General features: G+C 45.3%; 1 protein-coding gene across 2 annotated transcripts; it reads left to right on the plus strand.

The window, feature by feature from the left end:
* The first annotated feature begins 130 nt into the window (after window positions 1–130).
* Window positions 131–10,070, plus strand: nxpe3 (neurexophilin and PC-esterase domain family, member 3). 2 transcript variants are annotated; one of them, XM_018757842.2, is made up of 6 exons: window positions 131–234; window positions 1,090–1,282; window positions 4,940–5,706; window positions 7,085–7,155; window positions 8,146–8,355; window positions 8,964–10,070. In XM_018757842.2, the coding sequence occupies exons 2-6, from the start codon at window positions 1,166–1,168 to the stop codon at window positions 9,512–9,514; spliced, it is 1,716 nt and encodes a 571-aa protein (XP_018613358.1). In that variant the 5' UTR covers window positions 131–234; window positions 1,090–1,165; the 3' UTR covers window positions 9,515–10,070. The 2 variants fall into 2 exon arrangements, with proteins under 2 accessions (XP_018613358.1, XP_018613349.2); XM_018757833.2 differs by lacking the exons at window positions 131–234; window positions 1,090–1,282 and having other exon boundaries at window positions 4,546–5,706.
* Window positions 10,071–12,606: the final 2,536 nt, after the last annotated feature.

The raw sequence follows: 12,606 nt of genomic DNA on the forward strand, positions 1-12,606 counted from the left end.
ATAGTGCGTTCAGCAGTGACACTGCAGAACGTAAACGCACGCGCTGGTGTGCCGCGCGCTGCGCTTCCTTTGGCGCCAGCCCATGTTGCTATAGGCGGCGCTGACGTCATAAGGGGCGTGGCCAGCACGCTAGTATGGTCGCGCAGCCGTGGAGAAAAACGGTGCACAAGGAAGGAGAGCAGCGGCTCGTGTGTTTGACACGAAGCATCCGGCTTTCCCCCTTTCTAGACAGGGGTAAGCGAGGACCTCGTGTATGTATTTGCGGCGCTTTGCTTTTACAGAGAATGCCTCAATTAATATTATAAGTGCACAGGGATCGACCGCCATGACTTTTTTTGTTCATGTGCAGGACGAGTCTGATTTTACCATCGTGTGCGATTGTATGGCAAAAATGCAAATGCAAATCATGCGCTGCGAGTGAAAATGCGCAGACTTAGTTCGTAAATTTAGTAAATGTGTGTGTGTCAGTATTTTTTGCGAAGGAAGAGGCTTCATCTCCACGAGAGACACTGCGCGGTGGCCGAACCTAGTATACTAACTAGTAGTAACAACAACACTGCTGTGTGTGTGTACAGTACAGTGTTAGTGTAGTACAGTACAGTACAGTGCAGTAGTAATTCAAATGAATGTAATGGCGCTACACACAACTATTGCATTCAGCACGAATAATCGTGACCTCATTATTTAAAGTGTCTTGTTGCACCTGAAACCATGGGACTGAAGGATTCTTAGCTGCACTATCATATGTTATTTAACGACATGTATGTAATAATAAGTAAAATAGCAAATGCAATGCGATTGATTTTTTTTTCCATGGGTCAAAATCAGCACTACAGGTCAAAGTAGCGTCTTGACAGAGTAGAAAAGATTGAGGGAAGTACGGCGACAGGCAGAGGAAGTGGCAGTCGAAAGCAAGGGCGGGGAGGTCCTGTTTTCTGTCGGATGGCTGGTTTCTTCAGCCGCGCGTTTAAAGCCTGAAGATGAACGCTGAATCGTTACGCACGTCGCCTGTGGATACAGGCAGGCAGGAAGGGAGGAGATACTTTTTTCTGTGCAGCCTTCAGGTTATCTCATTTCCATCCCTTTTAGGCGGTTGCCATCGACAATGGCATCGTCCGGATACCATGGCGACAGCCGGCTCTGATGCCGGGGTGGGAGATGGCAGATGGAGATTATGGCCGTTCAGGGCACGTGCAGAAACCTGTGCAAGTTTGCACCCATCTTCCTTCTCTTAGTCCTGTCAGGACTCCTTTTTCTGCTCCGCAACATGCAGAGCCTGGAGGTAAGTGAGTCGGTGGCTGCGCCGAGCAGCGCTCGGGCTGGGGCTGCCGCATTCGGCGGACGACGGTTGTCCTCCGTGCTTCTCGACATCCTTACTTTTTGCCTGACTGTTGCCAGCCTTTTTGGCGGTTTTTGTTGAGGTCTCAGTATCCATGCTTATGCATCTAAATGTATTTTGAGAAAGGAGTCAGTGAAATACAGTGATTTCCTGGTTACGACCAGGTACGAAACAAAAGCGCTGCCAGTAACCGTGTTAAATGCCGCCTCCTCTGAGATCCTGTCACCGGCACCTTTTCAGTTTAACAGTTGGAAACGGCCTTACATCCACCTCTCACATAATGCCATCCCATATAATGCAAAGTTGCTACAACAGCTTGATAATATTTTCTTTTTTTTTTTTTTTTTTACAGTGGGCTTTAACTCAGTACAATTACGTTTGAACATCATGCAGTCATTTTACTTCCCTGCGCAATACTTAAAAACTCGAAACGGGGGGCTCAGCTACAGTAAATGTATGCAGGAATCTTCGCACTGGTGTTTCCTCACAATGCAGCTCTCATCCCTGGTTATCGGTTCAGAGCAGTCAGCCACATCAACAGCAGCCAAGTAAACATGGATTGAACACTAATGGAACTCTTAAGAAAATTACAGAACACAAACTTAATTACAGAAACTTTATGCTTAGGGAAAACGGAGAGCAATACCATCACATCACACTGATGCCTCAACAAATCACAACCATCAACTGTTAGTCTAATATTATAACTGCAGTATCATTACTGATATTATTATTATTATTATTATTAGCATGGGGCTGCAGTGGCGCAGCAGGCTTGGCCAGGTCCTGCTCTCTGGTGGGTCTGCACTTCAGGTCCTGTTTGGGGTGCCTTACGGCAGACTCTCATCCTGTCCTGGGTGCGTCCCCTCCCCTTCCAGCCTTGCGCCCTGTGTTTCCGGGTTAGGCTCCGGTTCGTCGCGACCTCACTCGGGACGAGCCGTTTCATACAGTGTCTGTGTGTATGTGTTATTAGGATTTAACTGATGCTTGTCTCTACAGCAGCTTACACCCTCAAGTTCCTTGCATTGATTTACCCATGTGAGGGATAACAGTGAGCGAATAGTGATTTTAACACAGGGAATGGCTGGAGTCTCTCACAGGGTTGTGTGCCCTTTTGCCTCCTGGGAAGGATTGAATAAAGTGTGATAGAGACATTCTTCATCTCCCCCCACTCTTTGTTTTGCAGTCCAAATGTGGCTATTTACATAAGCCACAGTCACATAAACAGCTGTAATCACATGACTACCCATAACTAGACACACATGTGGTGTCATATTTGTTAATAATGCTACACAGCACTTCTTATTGATCTGGTGCCAGGACAACAACCTGTCTTTCAATGTCAGTAAAACTAAGGAGCTGGTGATTGACTTCAGGAAACAGGATACGGTTCAGGCACCCATCTACATAGGAGGGGACATTGTAGAGAGGGTCAACAGCTTCAAAGTCCTCGGGGTCACCCTCACTGCCAAACTCACATGGACTGAGCACACAGCATCAACCATCAAAAAGGCCCATCAACGTCTCCACTTTCTACAGGTGTGCCGTGGAGTCCGTCCTCACAGGGTGTATTACATCCTGGCGTAGCAGCTGCTCCATACAGGACAAGAAATCCCTACAGAGGGTGGTCAAAACGGCTCAGGAAATCATCGGCACACAGCTACCAGCACTCGAGGACACCTACAGCACACGCTGCCTCAGAAAGACAATGCGCATCATGAAAGAGCATAGTCACCCCACACGAGCACTCTTCTCTTCTCTGCCATCTGAAAAGCGGCTCAGGTCTATTCGAACTCGCACAGCTAGGTACAGGAACAGCTTTTACCCCACTGCTGTAAGAGTATACAACAATCACCAATGTGCCACCTTTACTAACTAGAGTTGGACTGCTCCTTCCAAGCACATCGGTAAATTACACTGTCACTTTAAGCATTTGCATTCTCACTCTCATGTTCTAAGTTCTCCGGCTGTCTGCTGGTATTATTGTTACTACTGTTACCGTTATTGATTGTCATTGCTATTAGCATTACTCACTGTCATTGTCATTGTTTTGTTTGTGCGGTGTTTCTATTGTCTTCGTCCATAGTCTGTGGAGAAGCATTCAGGAAGATTTTCATGATGCATGTACATGGTACTTGTATCTATGGCAATAAACTTGAAACTTATTGCATAGCGTCCATGTGCTTTGCAGAATAACCTATGCAGGGATCTTGGGGCATATCCTGGATAATTCTTAATATCGTAAACATCTGTGAGATAAGTTATGAAATGTTCCCATCCTATGTGCCATGCGTTGCGTCTCACACCCTATACTTGCGAGGTAGACTCCGCACCACTTCGACTTTGCGTTGGACAAGCAAGTGAATGAAAATATTACATTGCAAAACACAATAGAAATAATATTTTTCTTACAAATATTATATAATATGCTGGTGTTATTGTCATGTGTAAAGTACCCTTTGTTTTGGTTTTTTGAATTAACTTTAGTTGATACAGTTCTTTGGGAGCAAATGATATTTTTCCCCACACAAAATAATGGTAATTCAGTCACCTCAGGATGTGAGTTCCTTAAATTAATCCTGTCGCACAAGGAATGAGTGTATATACAGCAGTTATGTGAGCATATGTTTAAATAACTTAAACATTAAAAGTAATGTCCCCTGGGTTATGGGATACGGGTGCGACATAGTATTCAATGAGCTGATGGAGGACAGGAGTCATCACACTAGGAGCTCAGACTGGCATGGGTCCAGTTGCTGCTTAAAAGCTTCAGTTTTGCAGGCTACTTTTCTTTCTTATTTCTAATACCTGTGTAACTGTCACGTCAGGCCGAGAGAACCGGGATGGAAAGACCCAAATGCGGAGTCGTTCGTCTGGAGTCAGAGGATCAGGCAAGTTCTCAGTATCGGGGACAGGCGGAAGGTCAGTCGATCGGCAGTCGGGGTCAGAGCAGGAATCCATGGGCGAGGTCAGGAGACGAAGCGAAGAGTCGGTTGAATGGCGATCAGAGTTAAAACGAAGATCCATGGACGTGGTTGAGAAACAAAGCTAGGGGTCAAAACTGGAGAACGTGAACTGAGAAATGGAGATGCGCATGAGCAAGGAGTCACAAGGAAGGGCCGTTGTCCCTGACGAGATTCCCCAAAGGTATGAGAGCTGAGGAGGGTCTTTTAAAGGGTGAGCGGTTAATCAGGTTCTGGAGCAGAGTCAGGTGTTGTCAGTTGAGTTGTGGGCGTGACAGTAACCTGCACCACCTGCACAGAGGCAGATATTATTTGTACATCATGTAGGTTCAGTGAAAGACATGAGTCTTAATGAAAACACACTTGTGAGCACCAGTGGTCCCCAAAGTGAATGTTAGTAAACATGGCCCAAAAATGGCATAGTTGTAAAAGTGTGTTATTCTTCACCATGAAAGGTATTAACCAGCAGTGATGCAGTGATGAATAATCACTGTAAGTTGCTTTGAAGAAAACCATGTGCAGAATGAATAAACGTAAATATAAGAATAAAGAAATTCAGCACTTACGTAAACTAATTCAAACCCCTATGAAGTGTCTCCCGCTGCACAGAGAAGTAATCTTTTCCTTTTTCCGGCAGAAATTAAACGGCAAGACAGTGTTGGCACTCTACAATGTTCCGAACATCATTGAGGCCACCTTCAGGCCTCTTGCCTCGGCACGGTTGGACTGGAACCAGAGCCACTGTAGATCACTGGGCCTGGCGCCATCTCCAGAAGAAGCTACTGAGGAGCACCACTTGTTGGAGTCCATTGCCTGGCCAGAATCCCCAGGCCCACTGCTTCCACTACAGAAGAGCAGTGACCCTGCCCACAGCTTCTTCACCATTTGGCCAGCAGACAGGGAGTGGCACGTGGGCGATCAGCTACAGGTGCTGGTTCATATGCGAGACTTCCAAGGCCATCCTAAACACCATGGCGGTGATTTCTTGCTGGCCCGGCTATACTCACCTAAGCTGGGCGCAGGTGTAGCTGGACATGTGGTAGATCACCAGAATGGGTTGTACTCAGTGCTGTTCTGGCTGCCATGGGAGGGCCAAGCGTACATGAAGGTGACAATGGTGCACTCCAGCGAGGCGGTACGAGTGCTGAAGCGTCTACGTGAGGAGCGCCCTGACCGCGTGTACTTCAAAAGCCTCTTTCGCTCTGGTCCCTTCTCAGAGACCACCGTCTGCAATCTGTGCCTTCCATCCCACCAGCCACTCTGCAACTATACGAACAGTCGCACAGGAGAACCCTGGTTCTGCTACAAGCCAAAGCTGCTGAGCTGTGACGTGCGTGTCAGCCATGCCAAGGGTGGGTACCAGAAGAACCTGCTCACCAGGAAAGAGGAGCTTCTCTTCCAGAGGTGAGGGAGTGAGCCATGAGAGATCAGTAATCAATACTGAGTATCAGTACTGTGTGGATAAGGGCTCAGGGAGTTAGGGTTTGGTAACCATTGTTTGAATCTGACCCAGCTTGCAAATGGACAGCCTTTCTCCACAAACGGAAGAGCAGGAGTTGCCACACGTTCTGTCAGCTGTTAGCTCATGTTCATTTCTTCACGCCGTGATCTGGATGATGACTGTAAATGTAAGGTATGGTGAGGGGGTTTGGGAAGGAAGCTGCCTGCTGTCTTTGGTCAGTTGGCAGCGATGGCTTTGTTTCGCCCCCTCCCCACCCCCAGCTTGAGAAATATTCGATTCTTTCTGGTCCTTATTGAATCAATGGAAAAAATTTGTATTTGTCACGATGTTCCCCCCGGCGCGGTTGTGTCGGACCCAAGTGCGGAGCACAGGAAGCTTGGTCCTGGGGCGGTTCGGTAGACATTGTCAAAAAAACAGGCAAAGGGTAACTGATGTGCAAACAGAATCCAAAGGGGCAAATCCAAGAACCGTAATCCAGGAAACAGGCGAGTGATCAGGCAAACCAGTGAGTCAGAGACGAGGATCGAGGAGCAGGGTGAGGCTCAAGGAGCGAGGATCGAGGATCACGAGTGATCAATAAGGCTGAACAAGGTTCTGCACCGTGCTGTGTTTCACATTCCCTTCTTATACCTGCGTTTAATGAGCCGTGGCAGGTGTTCCCTGTTGCGCCGCCGTGGGGGGCGTGACAGTATTATTTGAAAACAGAAGTTCAGCAGTATAGTTTCGGTAAAGTTTCCATTTTCCTGATTCCTACTGGATGAGTTGACCTACCTAATTGCTGCTGGCAGGGTGTGGGTAAAATTTGGCTCTTGGTTATGAAAACCCTAAGGATGCGTATATTAACTGCATATTTGTGTTGCATTTAATGTTGGTGCCACATGCTGTTTAAGTGAACACAGGGAGGACAGAATGCCCTCAGAAGAACTTTGGATGACGGTGAACCTAATGATACATTTAGAACCACTCCTGTCTGTTCAACTTCCCCACAGTGCGGAAAGAGACAGGAAGTGAAGTTGGTCACTGGATGAGGGTCACTGTGATTTTTTTGGTGTTTCATTTCTTTACATGCCTTTTCATACTTCATTTTTCAGAGGTGATCCAGATTTTTTGAGTGGCCATATCTCCCTAACAATAAAATCACAGCTACGTTGTCTTCATAAATATGTCCAGTTTCCACCCCACAGTTCACTCACCAACGTAAGGCATATTATAATCCATCCATCCAATTTCCATAACCGTTTGTCCTGAGCAGGGTCACTGTTGCTTCTTTCACAACGTTATTGGCATTGAGAGTAAAGTTGCCTCTGTCTTCTCTTCCAGCAATGTTAACATCAAGGTTTCCATTCCTGCATTGGGGCCAGACCATATAACTGTGCTGCCCGAGAGCAAAGGTCAGAGAATAAACTTTCTCCGCACTTCTTCCCCAGGGACACTGATTATATTAGGGGCGTTCATAATCACAGCATTTCCAGCACTATTTGATGAGTGAGAACTTCCTCTTGGTGTGGTAACGAAATAGAGAGGAAAGTAGAATCTGGTGGTTGACGATGTAACGCTCTCAACAGAACTCAACAACGGTAGCTGAGGGAGGCAAGCACACAGATTTCAAGTTTAAATGTGTCCCTATGTAGGTCTGGTCATACATCTGCAAAAAAAAGTCTTAAAAGTTTCTTAGAACAAGACATGGGCACAAATATGTAGCTACGTGTTTTCTGCAGAATAATATGTCGTAGGGTGGAGTGTAGCATTGACCCTCTGTATGTGTTTTTTTCATTACTTGTATTTTTAAAGATTATATGTTTATTTCTTATGTTTTTGTCAGCTTTACAGTTGATGAGAAATGAGCACGTGAGGAATTGTTACACAAAAACAGTTGTTATTAACTGTTCCCTGCAGAAACGAAATAAAAAGAAGATACACAAGGAGGCAGTGGATGATTTTTTTGCATTATCCGTACTGTTAAACATTTACTTTGGTAGTGAAATGAGACTGTAGAACCGGTTTGTGTTTACTCACGTATGTTTCTGGTGTTATTCTAAATTAACTTGTTGAATTACAAGACACTTTTCGCAGGACACGATAGTTACGTTCTGGTTCTCCACACATCTGTCATTTTTCTTCTCTGAAGCCTCTTTTATTTTCTATATTAGTGTCTTTTTGAAGCCCCTTTACATTCAGAGTTTATTGTTGACGTTTCAGAAGTATATTGCAATAATACAGTATATCTGTATAATTTCAAGTGTGGTTTGTTTGGTGTAAGAAGTGGTTTTAGATAAAGTGCAGACTACGAAATCAGATTTACCCCCGGAGACCACAAGACTGAGGCCTCTGTGAGCTTTGTCTGAGGTTCTCAGTTAGTTTGTGACTCTGTTTGTTCGCAGCAAAGCCGGAGAAGGAGAAGAGCGGGGTTGTGAAGTTTCTTCCCTCTGGGTTCTACTATAACCACGTGTGGCAGACCACCAGCAGGGCCCCCCTGCGCCAGTTCCTCGACACATCTGCCATCACGCAGTGTCTGCAAGGGAAAGCGGTGCTCATTTTTGGAGACTCCACTGCGCGTCAGTGGTATGAATACCTTAACGCCGCAGTCCCAGGTGAGCCCTACGCCACAGCGTAGACTTCCCAGTTATGGAGATGTTATAAACTACTTTATGTGGCGGGAGGTCTTTGCCGTTGCTTTTCAAGTTCCAAGTACAGCGAAATGCACAAAACTTAGACGGGATCTGTTTTTTACTCATGGTCTGGTGTCTTCACACTTGATTCCTTTCTATAAGTTCTCTATTTTTCCTGGAGCAATTTAGATTTGAAGGGGGCGCAGCGGGTTCGGCCAGGTCCTGCTCTCTGGTGGGTCTGGGGTTCGAGTCCTGCTTGGGGTGCCTTGCAATGGACTGTCGTCCCATCCTGGGTGTGTCCCCTCCCCCTCCAGCCTTGTGCCCTGTCTTGCCGGGTTAGGCTCCGGTCCGCTGCGACCCCCCGCTTGGGATGAGCAGCATCAGACAATGTGCGTCCGTGTGCGTGAATTTAGATTTGGAGCATTGCTCAAAGATACAAAAATAACTCAGCATTACGCTGAGCTCCTTTTAAAAGGTCACGCTGCCACACATCACAGATTCATCTCACTATGCACATTTACTAATAATGATGGCTAGTAACTCCTGTGTTTCCCAAAGCACTTGAAACTGTCTCATATCCTTTGTTTTAGACTTGAAAGAGGTTAACCTGAACAGTCCAAAGAACGTGGGCCCCTTCATGTCAGTGGACATCGTGCACAACATCCTGTTGAAGTACCGCTGCCATGGTCCGCCTATTCGGTTCTCCACTGTGGCCGCCAGCCAGCTGCACTACATAGCCGACGAACTAGAGGATGTGGCGGGCGGCCGTGACACAGTCGTCATGGTGAGCGTGTGGTCGCACTTCAGCACCTTCCCGGTGGAAGTGTACATCCGGCGTTTGCGTGCCATCCGCAGAGCGATCCTGCATCTGCTGCAGCGCGCCCCGGACACGCTGGTCATAGTGCGCACAGGCAACCCGCAGGCCCTCAACCAGGAGGTCAGCCTGTACAACAGTGACTGGTTTTCCCTGCAGTTTTATGTTGTGCTGCGCAGCATGTTCCAGGGACTCAATGTGGTCCTGGTGGACGCGTGGGAGATGGTCGTGGCCCACCACCTCCCGCACGATCTGCACCCGCCGCTGGCCATCATTAAGAACATGATTAATGTCATTCTTTCGCATGTGTGCCCTGACAAGAGCTGAAAGTCCAACCACTTTTCTGCTGCCCTCAGAACTTTGCATTTTTACTGTGCATTTCCACTGTCCCAGAGAAATTAAATGACAATTTATGGGAAAAAATGAAAGTAGATTGTTTTCAATTGGACTCAGTCCCCTAGTAAATTAATTATCTTGAATGAATAAATACGAAGTACGACAAATGGTTTCTGTTACAGTTTAACTTCATGAAATTAAAGTATTACTCAGCAAGGTCTGGATACTGTAAGTACCGAAGTGGCGTTGTCCCTATAAATTGGCACACATTCCACAGGTAACCTCTTTAAGGAACCCCGGTTGTTTCATGCTATCTAAAGTGTACGTGTTTACCTCTAGGCATTGTAAGCACGGTTTTTAGTTTGTTCAGTTGATTTGTTGTATTACAGTGTTGAATTCTAGTATTGCTCTTTGAAGTGGCGATCGTGGCAATCACGTTTTGCTGGTTTTCATGTTGGGCGAAAGTTGTTGCTGTGTGAGGAGTGAGAGGCACATTTACATTTACATTTATTCATTTAGCCGACGCTTTTCTCCAAAGCGACGTACATCTCAGCAAAAATACAATTTGTGCGTTACATTATATACAGTATTATACAGGCATACAGCATTGTGCCATTTTGAGTAGGTGAGCTGTTTCATTTGTATTAAATTGTCTGTTTTATTTGCTACCATAATAAACTCTTAATGTTGTTGTTTTAAGAGATCAGATGAGTGATGTTCTAATGGTCAAATTGTAGATATTTGTTTGGCTTGAGCTGAGGACTTGTTCTCTATTTTATGTTCAAATAGAACCTTGTCACATTTTTTTACTCAGTTTTACGTTGCTTATATTTCGTTTAGTGCTTTATTTATTAATTCACAAGGTTTTGTTTTTTTGAGAACAGTGGTTGAATCAAGCAGTACTGCCAATTGAGGCTCGACTTACCTGCTCACTTGGTCTGTAAATAAACTTTTTTATATTTTTGATAAATTGAACGCTGACGTTTTTATTTAATGCAAAATTAGAGGTGAACCCGGATACATGTATGTCCCATGAAAATATTGCATGGAGATGGTTTGTTACACTTGTGTGATAACATGGATTTAATTGTCCACTCTGTCACTCTTGTTATATAAGAAGACAGCTGTTTTGTATGATGACAGGTGTGATTTCTGCTAAATTCTTTTATGCAAGTTGTTTTCTGAGTAAATCATGTCTTTGACATCACTTGGAATTATTTTTACTTTCATATTGTAAACGACTACTGTAGTAAATTAATGGAACCTTTCACATCACCCTCAGCAATCTCCATTATTGATGAAAAACCAGAGAAAAAAAAATATATTTACATATTTAAAAATGTGGTAAAAACATTTCAGCGAAGAAGCTGGAAAATAAATTCACTGTTGTAGATCCTTGATTTTAGATCACGGGTGGCTGATTCAGCGCATGCGTACTGGACAGCTACTAGCGTAGTGGTTAGAGTTTAGGTGCTTAGGTAAAATTACCCAGCTGTATAAATGGCTAAATAACTGTAACCTCAACACTATAAGTCGCTTTGGAGAAAAGCGTTAGCTAAATGAATAAATGTAATATAAATGAGCGCTCGCACTCAGCGTCCTGCAGATCAACTCCTGCTGTTGCACCTGTTCGCCACCTGGTGGCGCCTCTTCTCCGTTCCTATGGCACGTTAAGTTAAGGCAGCACTTTTCTGACGGGGTTCTGCGAGTGATAACAGTGAAGTGTAGGGGAGGAAGGGTAGGGTTTGGGGCTTTCCCCCTGTGCACAAGCAAGATTAATTTTCGGTTTATACTGTTCGAAAGCAGGGCCTCTGCCTCTCTTCTGTTATTCTGAGAAAAGCAGTTGAGCCTACCTGTTTGAATCCTACCTATCTGGCAGATCTAACAGGTAGTTTGGCATGGCTCTATCTTTGACCCTGAACCTCTCTCAACAGGTGTTCCACAGTACTTGGCAATTTTTCTCTTCTCTATCTGAACCACTTCCCTTGGCTTGGTAATAACGCCCCACTACTTCTCTAACCACTGCTATGTCCTCAAAACACAGCTCTTCCAAACCCTTCCCCTAATTGACACAACATTGCAGCATGTCTACCTGAATGACTGATCATCACCTGCGACTGAACTTCTCCAAGACTGAAATCTTCTACCCCCTCCTGATCCTTGGCCCAGTCTAGGACTCTCTGTCTCGACTTACTGAGCTCATCCTCGGTCAGAAACCCGGAGTAACACCTGCCATTCGCTGAACTTCGTTCTCTGAACACAACAGAGCCATAACCGGCTGTGCTGCTCACACTTCACCGTACCACACTCCACCCTGCTCCTGCTCCAGCTATGCTGAGATCTCTCAGTTCAACCAGTTCATTTAAAGTCACTTATTCTCTGATTATCTGGGGAAATATTACGATCAATTATATACATTGTGAATGGTTGTTACAACCCATATACCAAGTAACTTTCATTTAATAAAAACCGTCAAAAACTTGATATGTAAACATTATATTCGAGGATCTTGATATATAGATTTTTATTTGGTAATAAAAAGACTGAAAAAAAACAGGTTAATTGAATTTAGACTAATCAACTTCCCACCCATCATCTGAAACTGCTTGTCCCATACAGGGTCGCGGAGAGCCGGAGCCTAACCCGGCAACACAGGGCGAAAGGGGACACACCCAGGACGGGACGCCAGTCCGTCGCAAAGCGCCCCAAGCGGGACTCGAACCCTAGACCCACGGGAGAGCAGGACCCCGTCCAATCCACTGCGCCACCCTCACTAATCAACTTTTTATTTTCTTATTGGATTTGATTATTTGAACTGATTTTAGATTGAATTACTTTAAGTTTGAATTAAACTACTTCCGATTAACTGAACTCCGAATTCCGGCCATGATACGACGCCGGTGTTAAAGGCGTTCGCGCAAAATGTTGCTACATATAAATTCTTAATTCTCTAGCGGTGTTTGTTTGTTTGTTTATAAATCCAGCAAATCCGACTTGTTAGGATCGCGACGATCGAGCTGTCGGGCATCAGGAGAGGAGTGAAGTTACCATGAACACGTCGCCCCAGCTTATACACCAACGCT

This window comes from Scleropages formosus, chromosome 12 (assembly GCF_900964775.1).
Source record: "Scleropages formosus chromosome 12, fSclFor1.1, whole genome shotgun sequence".
NCBI classification, from domain to species: domain Eukaryota; kingdom Metazoa; phylum Chordata; class Actinopteri; order Osteoglossiformes; family Osteoglossidae; genus Scleropages; species Scleropages formosus.

What these genes read in the sequence shown, in the direction of transcription:
- nxpe3 (XM_018757833.2), top strand. Translation starts at nt 4,817, where the DNA reads ATGTGCAGAATGAATAAACGTAAATATAAGAATAAAGAAATTCAGCAC. An exon ending in GAGGAGCTTCTCTTCCAGAG is followed by an intron (nt 5,707 to 7,084) that starts GTGAGGGAGTGA and finishes CTTCTCTTCCAG; the next exon opens with CAATGTTAACATCAAGGTTT. An exon ending in TGTGCTGCCCGAGAGCAAAG is followed by an intron (nt 7,156 to 8,145) that starts GTCAGAGAATAA and finishes GTTTGTTCGCAG; the next exon opens with CAAAGCCGGAGAAGGAGAAG.